At 41.6% G+C, this 18,698-nt stretch overlaps 1 protein-coding gene across 1 annotated transcript in view; it reads right to left on the bottom strand.

The window, feature by feature from the left end:
• Nucleotides 1-7,793: 7,793 nt before the first annotated feature.
• LOC132816102 (ethanolamine-phosphate phospho-lyase-like) overlaps nucleotides 7,794-18,698 on the bottom strand; it is a 41,112-nt gene continuing 30,207 nt past the window's right edge. Inside the window, exons 9-13 of the mRNA XM_060825550.1 lie at nucleotides 15,898-16,052; nucleotides 14,016-14,105; nucleotides 13,261-13,391; nucleotides 11,665-11,756; nucleotides 7,794-10,673 (exon numbers count right to left, since the gene is read on the bottom strand). Of these exons, the coding sequence (XP_060681533.1) occupies nucleotides 10,485-10,673; nucleotides 11,665-11,756; nucleotides 13,261-13,391; nucleotides 14,016-14,105; nucleotides 15,898-16,052 (657 nt within the window). The 3' untranslated portion in view covers nucleotides 7,794-10,484. The remainder of the gene's footprint in view (nucleotides 10,674-11,664; nucleotides 11,757-13,260; nucleotides 13,392-14,015; nucleotides 14,106-15,897; nucleotides 16,053-18,698) is intronic.

The raw sequence follows: 18,698 nt of genomic DNA, 5'->3' as shown, positions 1-18,698 counted from the left end.
CGGGTTTGGGGTGGGGTGGGGGCTAGGTGAAGTGGTTGACAATGGAGTTGTGGGGTTGTTTGGTGCACGTGTCCCAGAGATGTTCCCTGAAACGTTCCGCGAGTTGGCATGTGCCTCCCCAATGTAGAGGAGATCACATCGAGAGCAACGGACACAGTCAATGAGGTGTTTGGATGTGTAGGTAAATCTCTGCTGAATGTGGAAGGATCCTTTGGGGCCTTGGTTGGAGGTGGGGGTGGGGAGTGCAGTGTGGGTGCAGGTTTTACACCGCGTGCGGTGGCAAGGGAAGGTGTCAGGAGTGGAGGATGGGTTGGTGGGAGGTGTGGACCTAATGAGGGAGTCATGAGGGAAATGGTCTCTGCAGAAAGCAGATAGAAGGGGGGAGGGAACTATATCTCTGGTGCTGGGGTCTCCAGCACATCTCCTCCACCTCCTACACCTCCACCTTTGAACCCCACACCTCCAAATGCAACAAGGACAGAACTGGCCTGGTCCACACCTTGCACCCCACTAATCTCCAGATACAGCCAGACCTTTATGACAAGAGATATATCCCCCTCCCTACCCCTATCTGTATTCCGCACATGCCATTCCCTCTGTGATTGCCTCATTAGGTCCACACCCCCAACAACCCACCCTCTACTCCTGGCATCTTCCCTTGCTGCTGAAAGAGATATAAAACCTACACCCACACATCTCTCCTCACCTCTATCCAAGGCCCCAAAGGATCCTTCCACATCCAGCAGAGATTTTCCTGCACATCCAAACACCTCATCTACTGAGTCCGTTGCTCCAGATGTAATCTCCTCTACATCAGGAAGACAGGACACCAACTTGCGGAGCATTTCAGGGAACATCTCTGGGACACATGTACTAAACAACCCTGCCGTCTTGTGGCTGACCACTTCAACTCCGACTCCCACTTCCCCCAAGATTTGCAAGTCCTGGCCCTCCTCCTAGCTACCCGACGCCTGTAGGAAGAATACCTCATCTTCCACCTTGGGATGGCATCAACATTAGCTTCATAAGATTTGTTATCTTCCCTCCCCCCACCTCATCCCAGATCCAAACTCAGCACTGCCCTCTTGACTTGTACTTATCTGTCCATCTTCCTTCCCACCTACCCACTCCACCCTCCCCTCTGACCTATCACAAATATCTCCCACCTGCATCGACCTGTTACCTTCCAAGCTACCTTCCCCCAGCCCTACCCTATTTCCTCTCAGCCCCCTTCCCCTGTCCCCAAATTCCTGATGAAGGGCTTATGCCTGAAATGTCGACTCTCCTGCTCCTTGGATGCTGCCTGACCTGCTGTGCTTTTCCAGCACTGCACTTCCTAACTCTGACCTCCAGCATCTGCAGTCCTCACTTTCTCCTAGGCATATGGTGAGGATGAGTCAGAGGAGGGATATAGACAGGTCAAATGAGTGGGCAAAAACTTGGCAGATGGAACGTATCATGGGAAAATGTGAGGTCTTGCATTTTGGCAGAAGATAGTGGAGGTGAATATTATTAAAATGGAGAAAGATTCTGAGAAGCTATGCATTTGGGAATCTTTGTACATATTCACCAAAAGCTAGCAACCAAGAGCAGCAGATAATAGGGAAGGCAAAAGGAATGTGGCCTTTATTTCAAAGGGAGATGGAGTATAAAAATAGGGAGATCTTGCAAAAATGAAACCAGGCTCAAATTTTCTCAGATGAAAGATGTACTGGCATTGGTGGCAGTCCAGGGAAGGCTGGAGCATGAAGGACTGACTAACAGGGAGAGAAGAATGAGAAGTGACTTGACTAAAGCTTGCAAGATTCTTAGGATACATGAGAGGGTGGATGCTGAGAGATTGCTTCCCCTTGTGGGAGAGATAGGGGCCAGAGGGCCATAGTCTCAAAATAAAAGGTGGCCTATTTAAGACAGAGATGAGGAAGTATTTCCTCTCTCAAAATTAATGAATTTGTAGAAATCTTATTGCAAAGGACATTCGAGGCTGGGCCATTATATAATCAAGTTGAGTGAGACAGATTTTTAATCAGTAAGGGAATCAAGGGCTATGAGGAAAAGGTTGGAAAGTAGAATTGAAGATTATCAGATCATCCATGATCTCTTTGAATGGCAAAGCAGACACAATGGGCTGAATGGCCTACTTCTGTTCCTATGTCTTTTGATCTTACAGCATGTCCTGATGAACTGGTCTGTCAATTCCTATGGCTGTGGCCAGCACACATTAATTCAGAGCGATGAATTGGGAAAATCTTCCAGCACTTTGCATATCCTTGTGGGATCTATCTGGTCCTATTCAGATTAGTCTGATGTATTGTTTCTGTGTAATCTCCTGTTCCAATTGCAGTCCATATTTCACATTTGTTTACCAGTTCTGCAAATACTTGCATGGCAACTTCCTTTATTTGAAATGTTTGAACTCTCGGGAGGCGATGGCTCCTTGGTATTATGACTGGAATGTTAATTCAGAGACTCGGATAACATTCTGGGGATCCGGATTTGAATCCCACCATAATAGATATTGGAATTTGAATTTAATAAATATCTGGAATTAAAAATCTAATGATGACCATGAATCCATTGTTGTCAAAAAAGCCCATCTGGTTCACTAATGCTCCTAAAGAAGGAAACAGCCATCTTACCTGGTCTCGCCTACATGTGATTCCTGACTCACAACAATTAGCTGCCCTCTGGGCAAGTAGGGATTGAAAATAAATGCTGCCTAGCCAGCAACGCCCTCATTCCGTGAGTGAATAAAGAAAAAAAAGTAACCTTTCAGTTTGTGGTAGGGATTGCTTCATTGACTCTTCTGCAGCAGTTATCATTTACCATTGATGTACAGAAATTATTTAGTCATCCTATTACAATGGGGCACTCCTTCAGCTTTGTTTTCTGCTATGCATTCTACTCTTTTCTATTCACTTTATCTTTTATTTTTTGCACTGTTTGGATGCATTCACTTTTGTATTTATGAACACTATTTAATTTTCAATTTATATTGTTGGCTTAAATTTGTTATAGGGCTTAAAGAGCATAGTTTTCAAATAAAATAAAAGCAAAATACCTTGAATGCTGGAAGTCTGAAATAAATAGTGAAATGCTGGTGAAACTCCACACATCTGGCAACATCTGTGATGGAAGAAACAAAGTTTATGTTTCAAATCTGATATAACTCTGAAGCTGTTCTGAAGAAGTCATATCAGACTTAAAGCATCGCAACTGGAACCTGTAAGTGGTGGTGTTCCCACATACCCTTTGTCCTTCTAGGCAAAAGAGGTTGTGGGTTTGAAGATGCAGTCTAAAGATCCTTGTGACATGTTGTAGTGAATTTTCTAATGATATTTTCAGTTGCCGCTGCAGGTTGGTGGTGAAGGGAATAAATGTTGAGGTGCTGAACGTGGTATTAATGAAAAATACTTTTTTTTTCTGAATAATGTTGAGTTTCTTATGTGTCATTGGAACTGCAGTCATCCAGGCAAGTGGAGAGTATTCCCACTCCTGGTTTGTGGATGGTGTCAGATTTGGAGGATTCAGGAGGTGAGTTACTTGCTGCAGAATTCCCAGCATGCTCTAGTGGTAATTATATGAGCAGGCCAGTTAAGTTTCTGGTCAATGGTAACCTTCACCCAGGATGTTGACAGGGAGGGGTTCAATGACAGTGAGGTCATTGGATGTCAAACACTGATGGCTAGGTTGTGAAATTTATTTTTCTAATATTTAAGCCTTTAGAGCTCCAGGTTGCTTGACTGATCAGGACCTTACATACAGGCATGGGTCGAAAGTCTCCCTCTGTCCACTAAGCTAATAACCAACATTACAATCTGAACTTGACAAAAGGATACCACTGCTGATGGAGCCTTGTCTCCACCTGGGGACCTGTGGAACTCCTGCCAGATTTTCCAGGTGTTTTGTGAAGCGAAGAAAAGCTGTTACAGTGGGCGAAATGATACAAGTTCAGTGCAGGCTAATCATTCCCAACTCCTATGACAAGCAAGGGACATTTTTTTGCACCAACATTTTATCTGCAACAAAACAATGTCTTGCATTCAATACAGCACCATTACTGTCGGAAAACATTCTGAGGCACCTCATAAAGGGATTAGAAAACAGACATTGACACTGAGTAGGATAGATCATTGGGAAGTATTAAGTAAAAGTATTAGGATGGTAGCCAAAGTTTTGGGGAAAGATACAACACTTATCTCTTGTCTGTTGTTCAGTCGCACTCACCCTTGTAATTATTTTCCTGATGGCTGTCCTGTCCTGGCCTTGCAAAAATACTTGAGAATATTTCCTGTGGTGAAACTAAAATAGAGCAACAGAAACTTGTGTAAAAATGCAGATTTGTTGAGACGATGATTGCATTGTTGTTCTTTCTCTTGGGCTACAAACAAAGTTGCTGAGGACAGCCCCAGCTCCTTTGTGGTTATGAATCCCAGATTGAAATATATGTTGCAGATCCTGGCCTTTAGCACAAATTCATGACTCATTGCTAAAGTCATTCAGAAACAATCAATTAGCCAGTGGTTTCGGGTTCCCTCTCTGTATTTTGTTTCTAAGATTCAGCAGTTTGCTCCAGTAAACAGGTTATTTATAGAAGTTCCTTTTCAACTTTCTGCAACAGTGCAGTCAGTGAAGGGTATAATACTCCTGTGCTGAGGCACAACACTTTGCCAACTCAAAGCACATTCAAGTTAAAAATGGTCAATTCTGGGAAGTTATTTTCTGACAAATGTTAACAATCTAGTCTCGGCTTTTGCTTATGAGTTCATCTTGAATGTTAAGTCACAGAACAATGACAGTGGGCTCATGGATAAGACACCAACAGAAAACATTGAAAACACACAACAGATCACCCAGTGGGGGTAATGGACAAGGTGACATCTCACCTGCTGATCCTCTATCAGAACGGTTCCAAATTACAGTTAAAAGTGAATAGATGCTGTGGACACAAGATCTTGACTTGCCTGTTTCTCGCCACAGATACTGGCAGGTGTGTTTCCAAATTTTGAACAACTTTGGATTTTTAGCTGCACATGCGACATCAGTTAGGTGGATGGGGTGCTGTCATTTTCATTTTTCGCAGAGGCAGAAAATCAACACTAGAAATTTCATGGGCAGTTCCTCATGACTTCTTTTCAATTGGAAGGAAGATTGGGCAGTCCATAATGATTAGCTGATCCACAGCTGAACTGTCTATGTCCAAAGTGTCAAATTACCAATCCTCCAATCCTGTATTCATTGAGTTACTGGCAGTATTTCTGATAGATTTCAGATTTGCGACCATTTTACTTTCAGTGGTGCTTAAGCTTCTAGTTTCTGCTCAAACGTTATCTTGCTACACTGGAATGACAAGTATTTCTATAACTTGATCAACAAGGTTAAGTAAGCTGTTTGATGCTGTTACTATTTAGTGGCTACGTGAGCGATCTTTTCTATAAGAGGCCAAAATTGAACAACATCACGTATAATTTACAGGGTCAATGTGATCCTGTTTTGTTCAGTGCCAGGGAAGTTTGGTCGATTTTAAGTGTGAGAAAAATATGCAGGAGATAATGAAAAAGTGCATGAATCTGATCATGGGGTCTTTAATTAAAGAGATCTTGATTGATTGGGCCATTGGGTTGAGGAGTGGCAGATGGAGTTTAATTTGGATAAATGCAAGGTTTTGCATTTTGATAAAACAAACCAGGGCAAACCTTATATAATTAATGGTAGGACCCTGGAGTAGTGTTGTAGAACAGAGAAACCTATGGATACAGGGACATAATTCTTTGAAATTTCTGTCACATGGAGACAGGGTGGTTAAAAATGTGTTTAACATGCTTTCCTTCGTTGCTCAGACATTTGGAATACAGGAGTTGGGATGTTATATTGAGGTTGTACAGGACATTGGTGAGGCTTTTTCAGTTCTGGTGGTTCTGCTATAGGAAGGATATTATTAAATTGGAGAGGCTTCATAAAAGATTTACCAGGATGTTGCTGGGAATGGAAGGTTTGAGTTATAAAGTGGGAGGTTGAGGAGCAACCTTATAAAATCATGAGAGACACAGATAAAGTGAATAGCAAGGATCTTTTCCCTAGGTGAGGGAGTTCAAAACAATGGGGCTTATTTTTAAGATGAGGGGTGAAAGTTTTAAAAAGGACATGAGGGTCAATATTTTTACACAGAGAGTGGTTTGTGTGTGGAATGAGCTGCCAGAGGAAGTGGTGAATGCAGGTACAGTACAATATTTAAAAGACAATTGGTTCAGTACATGAAAAGCAAAGGTACGGAGGAACATCAGCAAAACACAGGTAAGTGGGACTAGTTTGTTTTGGGAAACTTGGTCACTGTGGACTAGTCGATAGGGTCTCAATGACTCTATGACCAATCATTGACGAATCTGACCTAGCTTTGTTGTCATAGAGTCATAGAGATGTACAGTACAGAAACAGACCTTTCGGTCCAACCCGTCCATGCCGATCAGATAGCCCAACCTAATCTAGTCCCACCTGCCAGCACCCAGCCCTTATCACTCCAAACCCTTCCTATTCATATACCAATGCCTTTTAAATGTTGCAATTGTACCAGCCTCCACCACATCTTCTGGCAGTACATTCCATACAAGTACCACACTCTATGTGAAAATGTTGCCCCTTTCCCCTCTCACACTAAATCTATGCCCTCTCATTCTGGACTCCCCCACCTCATAAATAGACTTTGTCTATTTATTCTATCCATGCCCCTCATGATTTTATAAAGCTCTATAAGGTCACCCTTCAGCCTCTGATGCTCCAGGGAAAACAGCCCCATCCTGTTCAACCTCTCCCTATAGCTCAAATCCTCCAACCCTGGTGAAATCCTTATAAATCTTTTCTGAACCCTTTTAAGTGTTACAACATCCTTCTGATAGGAAGGAGACCAGAATTGCATGCAATATTCCAAAAGTGGCCTAACCAATGTCCTGTACTCAATACTCTGACCAGTAAAGGAAAGCATACCAAATGCCGCCTTCACTATCCTATCTACCTGCAACTCTACTTCCAAGGAGCTATGAACCTGCACTCCAAGGTCTCTGTTTGGCAACACTCCCTAGGACCTTACCATTAAGTGTATAAGTCCTGCTAAGTATGCTTTCCTAAAATGCAGCACCTCACATTTATCTGAATTAAACTTCATCTGCCACTTCTTAGCCCATTGGCCCATCTGGTCCAGATCCCATTGTAATCTAAGATAACCTCCTTTGCTGTCCACAACACCTCCAATTTTGGTGTCATCTGCAAACATACTAACTATACCCGCTTTATTTTTTAATGGTCACAAATGGTGCTCAGTGCCAGGTAAATGCAATAGTTCACAAACTGTACTATTACTTCTTTTCAGGACCTGAGTTGAAATCCAGGATGTTAGTTGGAACAAACGTTTCTTCTTTGCCAGCAACAAAAATCTTTAATGCATTGATTCAAGTCAATATGGGTTCTTTACCAATTGCTACTGATTGCAAACTCACTGTACAATGCTGTTTTTAAATAATGGCCATATCTAAAAGCACTAAGTTATGTGAGGAACAGATAGATGTCACATCCACGTCAATTCCCGAAAGTCTAAACGACGCCTCACCATTTGCTAACTTTGCTCTGAAGACAGCAGTAAATGGAGTGCTGACTGGATCAGTACATACAATTGGATTAACTCAATTGTGCCACGCAATTTATTACATTTGTATATATGAATGTTACACTATTGATGTGAGAAGAAACCATTTCTGAAAAACTGAATAGCACCATATCAGTGAAAGACCAGTTAACATACAGATTGCATAATCGGAAGAATAAAATATTAATGCTACCTTAAAAGCTCCTATTGCATTTATAGAGGTGAGTGAGGCATTAATGAAGAATTTTGTAAACCTACAGGCATTTATATTGCATTACAGTCCAACATGGTACTCATTTATAGTTTGGTCGCTAAAGAGGACTCAAATGACATGGTGATATAGAGGGTCTGGATAATACAAAGCTTTACGAGATTTATCCTTTATTTAAAGGCCTTTAGTTATCTTGACAGACTTATAGAGCTAGATTCTTTTACTCTAGAAAAGCATAACATATCAGGAAGATTAATTGAACAATTTAAAATGACAAGAAGACGAGAGTACTAGCAGTATTGAATCCAGATGACTGTTGTCTCACCCACAATCAGAGAGTTGGCAACATGCTAATATTGCGTTTTTTAGAGAAGGCCTCACCAGTATCAAGTGAAAAGATCCCAGGGCAGAAATCCTGCCTTCTGAGAACCCCACACAGTGAATGCTGGGCTGGTGCTGGCTGAATATCAGCAATGGCCGGAGGAGTTCTCTTCTGAGAGCATTAATTGAAAAAGAAGTCAAACTTAGAAATAAATGTACTGGCATTCCATTTTCACACCAGATAATGTAATTTCCAAGTTTTGTTGGGTTTTCCCCCTCAAGGGCATCAATCAGCAGCATTGTGGGAAGGCAGCCTGTGAGCTTTCCCACTTCAGATTCATGGAGGGCAGCAAATTTCACCCTATGTCTCTGCAGGTAGATAATGTGAAGCCAGTAAGTTAGGGAAAGGAGGTGTCACCTGTATGAGCCATGAGCTTACCCGTGCTGCTGATCAAGCACATTCCCTGCCTACAGCAGTAACTGGCATACACCAGGATTAAAAGGCCCCAAGAGGCACTTTGAGAAGGTATGTGTGTGAAGTGAATGGGTGAGGTGATAGTCTCACAGGTAAGTGGGTGAAAGTAGGTGGGTCAGGTCTCTATTGGGGGAGGGGCATAGTATGGCAGACCTACAGTTAGAGCAGGTTTGATCTCTCAAACATTTCTCGGACAACTATTCAGCTAAGTTAGACCCCTCTGACTCCAGCTCTGAGCTGGGTACTTTTACAACGGGTTGCAGACACTGGGTAACTGACCTTCAGAAGTTACAACTTCCCAGGAAATTACTGCATTGTTAGTGTATCAGGACCTTCGACAGGATCTGTAGTGTATCCATCAGAATAAATCTGCTCTGCGACCATGTGGAGAGCTAAAAACCTGCAGCTCAGCGTTTCATTGCTTGCGTATTTTCTTGTTTTACAGATTTGAGAATTGTTTTAATATAGTTTGATTAAAATTGGAGAATTGTTTTGAAAGTTTGGTTGATTTGAGTTGGAATTCCTAATACCTGAAGAACCATTTCTATAGACATTTGATTTAAACCTCTGAAAAATAAACATATTCCACTAAAAACCAACTTCAGATACATATCTTTAGTACTTTACAACATCCTTACTTTCTCCTCTTACAATCAATAGCCAAACTGATGTTAAGAAAGCTGATTTAAATAGCTGACAAAATCACAATTATCCATAATAAACTTTTTTTAAAAGAAATTTTATAAAATGCAAGTTAAATTTCTGTTTGTATCATCAAGTAGAAAGTGACTAGTTAGACATAACTTTATATTATTTTAATAGATCCTATATAAATTTTAAGGTCAAAACATTGACATGTTATTTTCTTCATTAAAACTTCATCTTCAAATTGCCATGCCTCACGTCACGTGGCTGCATACCATGGAGCCTCAAGGAACATGTATTTAGTTTAAATTCACAATCAGGGATCTGGCACTTTATATTTAAAAGATGTTTACAGGACGCTGGCATCACCAGCATGGTCACTATTTATTGTCCACCCACAATTATCCTTGAGCAGGTGGTGATGAGTTACAAGCTTGAACTGCTGCAGGGCTGGTTATAAGGAAGGGAGGATCACCATCTTGCCCAGTGAAGGGATAGCAACGCAGTTCCAAGTCAGGATGGTGTGTGACTTGGAGTGGAATTTGCAGGTCAGAGTGCTCCCATCCATCTGTAGCCCTTGTCCATCTAGATGGCAGCCAGATGGACTTGGTAGGTGCTACTGAAGGAAGCTCGGTGAATTGTTTATCTTGTAGATGCCACTTTGCCTCAGTAGTAAAGGGAGAGAGTTTTGAAATTGATGGACAGAATGCCAATCCAGTGGGCTGCTTGATCTTGGATGGTATCAAGCTTTTTTGAATGTTGTTGAAGCCGCACTCATGCAGACAAGTGGGCAAAGTCACAGTCAAAATATTTTTTTACAAAATAGATCCTTACAAATAACTTTTGAAATAAATTAGAATCCCTTCATATTCAAAAATATAGGATTTTCTTGGGTGTTTTGGGAGAAGAAGGAGACGGTCAGGATTGTAATTCCCTCCTGATTGACCATATTAACTTCAGTAGAAATCTAGGTCACCCTACCTAATTGGTTCCGGACTGGGGAAAACCTGAAAGGAGATTCCAGCGATAGTTAATTGTCAACATGCATACCTATTAAAATAAAAACAAAAAAACTTTGTTAAAAGCTTGGAGGGGCTGAATCTAAATGGCGCATGTGCCAATGTGTGATAGACCCTTTCATGGCAGCCAAGGATGTGACAACATGCAAAGAGGACCAGAATACCACAGCTTGCAGTTCATGTCCTAATCCTTTTGTGTGACACCACACCAGTTTCACTGCGACAGGAACTTTGTTGTTGTCCACAAGCAGTTCTGCTGCAGTGGCTACCTTTTCCATCTGGCGATTCTTCGCTCTGTGAAGCTTCAGGCTGGTGGGGTTCACTTATGCTGCTGTTACTCGACTCAGGGACACTGGCATGGGCAGCCTGTTTTAAAACACAATCCAAATAAAATCAATGAATGACATTTTCCCTTGACATCTCCCACCCTGGTTCCTTTCTCAAGATCTACAAATGTAAACAAGCAAAAATGACAGGACGTTGATAATTTACAAATGTACCCAAAAAGGGACAGGGAAATAAATCATGCTATTAAGCCCAATCTATCTTAAATGCGATGCATCCCACTCACTCACTGGCAGAGGTAACACAAAGGAAATACAGTAACAGGTTGGTTTAAGAAAATCTAATGACAAAAGGGGAGTAAAAATGACCACATCTTTTCCCTGGTTTTGAATTTCAAGTATCTTTTGATCAGCAAGGCCACAGGAGACCACTGGTTTCTGAAGTGGAGGTACTGGCAAGCAGCCTGGACAATGATCTAGGACTGAGGGTCATAGCTGAACCTGCATAGTGAGACATGATGGAGGCTCTGAACTGATGGTGGACAGTGAATGTTTTAGTCTCACCTAATCACTGTCCACCAGTACACAAGTTTGTCATCGTATAGGGGGACGTTGCTGGTTGCTGATGTTGCTCAAGTTTAAGAGATTGAGGCTGGCTCAGAGATGCAGAAGCGAATTCTATTCCCTTCACTAGCACCCTGACTGCTGTCGATTTACAGAGAAATGTCTGACTTTGGAAGGCTTCTCAGGTTTTAGTGGCCCAGAACCAGACCACACGATGTAGTTACCTACAATAGCATTTATATTTCCAGTGTACTATTTTAAGTGTACCACCCACATTTATGCTGAATTCATACTCTTATAATTATGATAATCCAAGGAATGATGCAATCAACAAGCAGAATACATGGGATTCTAAACTTATCTCAGCTCATCTGGCTGTATGTTGTTTCGATGCAGGATTAAAACTGATTAAGCTGGACTCAGTTCTGTCCTAGTGCTATCCTTGTCTTTAAATTCACGTTGAACTTGAATACCCGAGAAGATTTTCTGAATGCAAAGAACTCGCATGCCTTTCTCTTGGTGCCACTGAGGGTCAATGGACTCCCATTTTCCACTGTCTTCAGCTCATTTGGAACTCCCACTCTGGTTCCTTTCTCAAGATCTGCAAATGTAAACAAATAAAAATGACAAGAGATTGTTAATTTACAAATGTACCAAAAAAAGGGACAGGGAAATAAATCATGCTATTAAGCTTGATCTATTGTAAATGTGATGCGTCCCACTCATTTCCTGGCAGAGGCAACACAGAAGAAAGAGAGTAAGAAAGCACACCCTCTGACTGAGTGATGACCTGGTAAAGTGCCACAGTCAGTAAATTCACACTTCCCCCCCACCCCCCCCTCCCACCACACCACCCCCACCACCACCCCCCCCACCCACCCCCCCCCACATCCCCAATCCCAGAAGGTGTCACAGTCTACCTAAGGCTTCAAAATATGCTATATCCATTTTCTGCTTACACATCGAAAAGCAGTTACTTATCTTAAGATTGCTTCTATTACAGTTTAAACATTTATCTCACACTGCAACGTGGAACCTTGGCTTTTATTAATTCTATTTTTATGCGTGGAACTCAATGAATCATCGCTCCTTACTATAAAGGTTGGCAGAATAAACGTAGGAAAGATAGTTTGAGATTATGCTTATTAAAAGATACAGATTTATACAGTTGGTTTACTTCTTTTTTGTTGTGCACAAAAATAGTGGAAAGATGGAAAGTAACATTACTGGACAATGGGACATTTTCCCACTTTGGGTATCTCATGCCAACATTAAGTGCTTCTGGGTCAAGTACAAAGAAAGTTAAATAAACACACCTCCTGTGCCTCAACTATGATTTAAAATGCAATGTCACAATATTACTTCAATGTGGCATTACCATTCCCACAGTAACCATGTCAGACACACTGTGCAATCTTTCACTGGGTCTCACATCCAACGGGAATTGAATTGAGACAACGGAGTGTATTTTAAAATGGTCACTGACAGCCTGAAATAGCAAACTTGCATCTTATCATTTGCATCAGGTTTGAATCCAATTTATAACACATCAGCATTTTAATCCCACTACATTCCCCCCTTTTTTTTGTCTGACAGCTTTCAAATGCAGAAGTGTTTATGACAAAGTATGCTATCTGCTTAACCCTCCTCAGGATTGGAATGGGTTCACCTGTTATAACATGGGGAAAGGTGGACTTTGCATCAAGTTGGGTAAGGCCAACAATACTGAAGGATGAGCTATCACCATTAATAAGGAGAAGAGAGAGCTGTCAGGTCTGGGAACAAAGCTGAACATACACAAGCTGGAGAAAAAAGGGCATGACAGAATGAGTACCAACCTTTGTGATTCAAACATTAAACATGGTGGACTGGACATTAATATTGACTTACGTTTCTTCTTTTTGTAGTTCATTCCACAATGAAGACAAAAATACAATGAACACCAGTTGAAGCACTTTTCAAAATATTGTCTTTGTATTTCCTTGAACAGGATTCCTTTGCCTCCAGGATCCAGGGTGAGTGGGAGCTATTAGTATTTGATCTGCCTCCACACAATGTATTAGTTAACTACACTGATATTCCTCTTTTTCTATAGAATGGCATACCTGAGAGAATTTTGTCTATATTTTCTACCAAAAACTTGGCATTCTCCATAGTAAAACACATTGGTGGTTTAAATTTCAGAACGTTTCGATGTGGCCCATCAGCACTCAGCAATATCTTTTCTTTCTTGAGTCTGCAGGAGTGAAAAAGAAAGGTTTACTACATTGACCAGAATGTGCCTTTCTCCCTGTAATCTTGATTCCTGCTGTAAAAGCCTTGTGCCTTGCAAAACCTTCAATCTTGGCTCAACCATTCTCCCTTGTACATCCAATTTCATTCCCTCAGATCCAAGAGGTGCAGACAGCAATGTCATTGGTGCGCACTGTGTCTAACAATCTGATGCCCTACTCTTGACATAACTCGAGTCCCAGTGGGGCATGCTTTTGGCAAGTTCACTGGTGCTATTGAAACAGGATAGTTGGTTTGGGATTCACGCCAACAAATATAAATGGATGGAGGGGCTGCTCTATACATTTTGTCCCCACAATGGCATTGTTTCCAAACCCCAGTCTCCATGACACTCACTGATTGTTTTAAAATATGAGTTCATTCCAGTAGTGAACAACAATGTGGATGGATAACCAAAACATCAACTGAAATTGTTGGTTCATGACTCAGCAACTCTGAGCAACAATTTATCTTTCAAGTGTATATTTGCTGTTTCACTTTTCCAGTCCTTGTGACTTCCTTATCAGCTCTGGTTTTTCAATTAACAGTTACAAAAACAAACAGCCTTGGACACTGGCACACTCTTTACCTGTAGATTATATATTGTGCTTCCGCCTCGGCTGGTGTTCTCTTCTTTCGATCTTTCACCAGGTCAACTCCAATAAAAAATCCAATACCTCTGCAGTAAGAGAAATATGAAGTGTATTGAAGAAATAACATGTTTAACTTGGCACTCAAGACTAGATCCACTAATCATTTACAACCTTTGTGAATTAGGCAGTATATCCATGCTTAGGGCAGGGGTGGGAGATTTGTTTGAAGACAGTAAAAAAAATGATGATTCCAAGGCATTACCGTCAAAGGACATCACTTCAAAACTTCCTTCAGGCACTCCTGGTCCAGTAAGTTTAGCTGCTTCTCTGACCTTCCTTCAGTTTAAAAGCTGGGGCTAAGGCTACATATTATTCATTCCCCTGTTCAAATCTATTTATAACTCTCCTGATAATGAAACAGTCCATGCTTACCCACAACAGAGTAACATCCAGGTTTCATTGCATAAATACCAAACACCAGTTATACCACTTAAGACCATTTCACACCAAGCCCAGCCACATCTCCATTGTCTTCAATAATTAGATACCCACAATGATGCCTACATTAACAATTTGAGCTTCCCAACTGACAGGAAATCTAATTGAATGCTGAAAAAATATTGGAAAAGCTAAATATGTTGTAATACGTGATTTCCTGACTTCTCAAAATCTTGGATCTAGTCGAATGTTTTGATGGATTACTTGGCTGGTCTATAATATTAGTTCCAGTTGAGTGGTTTGACAGAACATTAAAATAGAGTTCACTTCATTGACATCCCTCCTCCTGGACTCAACACCCATTTATCTACCACAGTATTCAGCTCATACAAACAGGCTGGACTTAGCAACTCAGCAAGCTGAATTTAGCAACATTTCCAAGCACATTACTTCTACCAGCATGAACGACAAGAACTACAAGATCATAGGAATTCCATGATGTGTCAGTCCAGGTCACTCATGGAACCAAGGGGAGTCCTCAGTTTCTAGGAACTGAAACTCTTCCACTTGGCACCAGATAACCATGCTCCAGGGTGGGTGACCTTCCCAGGATAACCGGTGGAAAGTTCATCAGTACCTTGTGCTGTGTTGCTGTGTGCCTGTGGTGTGTTGAACATCAGCAATATCCATTGCACACTTTGGGATACCTAAGGGCTTGGTTCTCACTACCCTGAACTCGAGCACTGTGGCTCAGCCAAGCAAGGGTTATTCCTGAAGCAGAACATATCAACTCAATATCAGCCCAATAGACATGTCCTGTATGAAATTTTAGCTACATATCAATAAAAACAGAACCATAATGAGCAACAATGGCCCAATATTTACAGGCCCATGCAACCAGATTGCCTGACCGATTAAAAGGCTGAGGGGAAGGTAGGTCTTTGACACCAAGCTGCAGATAAGAGGGAGTGAGACATTTGAAAGGCTGAGTGGTGGGAGGTTATAGTGGATGGATAATTGGGGATTGATGAATCTTAACAGCAGCTTGGACAGAGGTCGGCAGAACAAGGGCTGGGGAGGGGAAACGGACCAGTTTTGTTTTACCCTAAAGTTTAAAATGGTGAGGCATTCAATCTCACTGAAATTTTTGTAATGAGGTAAGCTCCATTCGGCAGTGAGTTAGTCGTCTTTGTCTGATCTGCCTTGCTCACACGAGGAGAGGGTGGGACTGAGGCAGCTTGGGATTTTTAACATCTAGTTTCATACTTAACATGAGCCCACTTACTCCATGTGGCGCTTGAACTTTAAGAACTCTTCCACCAATTGCTAGCTGGATCACGTTCAGAATGCACCACTGATGATCCATCCATTGTATAACTCCATCAGGGAGGATTAGATTTATTCACACATCGCTAACAATCTGGATTGGCAAAATATTACCTGACATCCCCAATAAGCGGATGTTTGGCTTGTTGTTCTTTCAGTAAGTTCACCAGATAGTTTCCTACTCTGGTTGCATTCCCACGGAGATCCTCCTTCTCGATGATGTTCAGGACTGCCAGACCAATAGCGCATGAGACTGGGTTACCTCCAAACTGAGATATGTAAAGGTAGGTTAGGGTCAAGAACTCTGCCCGCCTCTTTATTCCAACACCAAAATGGAAGTAGCAATGTGCAAAACTGTTTTCAAAAAAGTTGAAGTTAACAAAAGAAGGGATACATGCTCACAAATCTATATCCCACCCTTAACACAGATACTTTACTTGCGACAATACCTGTTGTAACAGTAGAGTCATAGAGATGTACAGCACGGAAATAGACCCTTCAGTCCAACTTGTCCATGCCGACCAGATATCCCAACCCAATCTAGTCCCACCTGCCAGCACCTGGCCCATATCCCTCCAACCCCTTCCTATTCATATATCTATCCAGATGCCTTTTTAATGTTGCAATTGTACCAGCCCCCACCACTTCCTCTGGTAGCTCATTCCACACATACATCACTCTGTGTCAAAAAGTTGCTCCTTAGGTCTCTTTTGTATCTTTCCCCTCTCATCCTATGCTTTCTAGTTGTGGAGACCTCACCCCTGGGAAAAGTCCTTGTTTATTTATCCTATCCATGCCCCTCATGATTTTGTAAACCTCTATAAAGTTACCCCTCAGTCTCCGATGCTCCAGGGAAAACAGCCCTGGCTTATTCAACCTCTCCCTATAGCTCAAATCCTCCAACCCTTGCAACATCCTTGTAAATCTTTTCTGAACCCTTTCAAGTTTCACAACATCTTTCCGATAGGAAGGAGACCAGAATTGCACGCAATATTCCAACAGTGGCCTAACCAGTGTCCTGTACAGCCGCAACATGTCCTCCAAACTCCTGCACTCAATACTCTGACCAATAAAGGAAAGCATACCAAACACCTTCTTCACTATCCTATCCACCTGCGATTCTACTTTCAAGGAGCTGTGAACCTGCATTCCAAGGTCTCTTTGTTCAACAACACTCCCAAGGACCTTACCATTAAGTGTATAAGTCCTGCTAAGATTTGCTTTCCCAAACTGCAGCACCTTGCATTTATCTGAATTAAACTCCATCTGTCACTCACTTCTCAGCCCATTGGCCCATCTGATCAAGATCCTGTTGTAATCTGAGGTAACCTTCTTCGCTGTCCACTACACCAGCAAAAGGAAAAGTGCCTACCTGCCTAATTATCATGGGAAGCTAGTCAAATACAGGGCAGTTGGTACTATTGTTGTTGGATTAGTAACTCAGCAAAGCTCCACCCTCTAGGGACATGGGTTCAAGGCAGCTGTTTGAATTTATATTCAAATAATTAATAAGAGAAAAGGAATGAAAAAGCAGTCACAGAAATGATGACTAGGAATATGATAGTCAATTATCATAGAGTCATAGAGATGTACAGGATGGAAACTCATCTAGTTCATTAATGTGCTCGAGGGGAGGAAATCTGCTATCATTGCCGGTCTGGCCTACATGTAACTCCAAAGACACAGCAATGTGGTTAACCATTAACTGCCCTTACAAAAAGGGCAACTAGAGATAGATAACAAATGCTGGACTTGCCAGCAAAACTCACGTCTCATGCAAGAATAACCAATATTGGAACTCAGAAAATTTATGACATAAGAGTAGGCTAATTGATTGATCATGGCTTTGCCAATTGTGAAAGAGTTAAATCCCAGTTTCCAGCTCTTGGTTTACAGCCTTGCAGGACACCCCACATGAATATTCAAGTATATTCTAAATGTAATGAATGTTTCTGTCTCCATAATCCTTTCAGGCAGTAAGTTACATCACACTCAGCATGAAAGTATTACTCCGCAACTCCCCTTAATGCTTCTGCAAACGACTTCATGTCTATGCCATGGTTATTGACTTCTTAGACCTGGGAGGTGACTTATAGTATTTATTGCACCTCAATTCAAACCCCCTTTCAATCTCTTTTCTGTTCCCAAGAAAGTAAACCCAGCCTAACCACACAATTCCTGGGCAGGTTGATGATAATGTAGTGGATGGAACCATAAACTCTGCTCATGTTTTACTTCTTTGCCTTTTTCGTTTGTTTTTGGATAACACCATTTGAATGGTTCTGCTTTCCTTTTTACACCTCCTTGAGACAAATCTTCTGTTTCTGTCCTTGTCACTGTTATCATCATTTTCTGCTTTCACCAGCATCCTTTCTTGTCATTTTGTCAATCCTGCTTGCCAACTATCACAGACCTTACAACATCAACAAATCAGAAATAAAGACAGAAAATGCTGGAAATACCTAAAACACAGGAAAGTGCCGGTTGATGAAAGACCACTCGACTGAAACTCTGCCTGATTCTGTGACTGCTGCTTAACAGATGGGTGTTTGCAGAATTTTCAGCATTTTTCCCCACTGTGGACCTTCCCTTTTGTTCTTTTCCCCTCTCCGACCTGTCACTAGCTCTGGATGTGCTGTTACAGCTCTAACTGCATAACCTACTATATTTCTAACATGTTTTTCTCAGCTCTGAGGAAAAGATCATTAGCTTTCTACAACTGTTACCTGACCTGATTGTCTTTTGCTTTCATTTTAGATTTCCAGTCTGCGAACTGTTTAGATTTTGTGTTTACATCATGAAGGTCACCTATTTCTGCATCTAACATGTTACCAAAGTCCACCCCCTGCTTGAGCTTATCGGCTGTGAAACCCTAATCCATGCCTTTGATGCCCTTCAGCTTGCTTATTGAATGC

Source organism: Hemiscyllium ocellatum, chromosome 1 (assembly GCF_020745735.1).
Source record: "Hemiscyllium ocellatum isolate sHemOce1 chromosome 1, sHemOce1.pat.X.cur, whole genome shotgun sequence".
In the NCBI taxonomy this organism is placed as follows: Eukaryota; Metazoa; Chordata; class Chondrichthyes; order Orectolobiformes; family Hemiscylliidae; genus Hemiscyllium; species Hemiscyllium ocellatum.
This window is presented reverse-complemented; position numbering and strand designations above follow the sequence as displayed.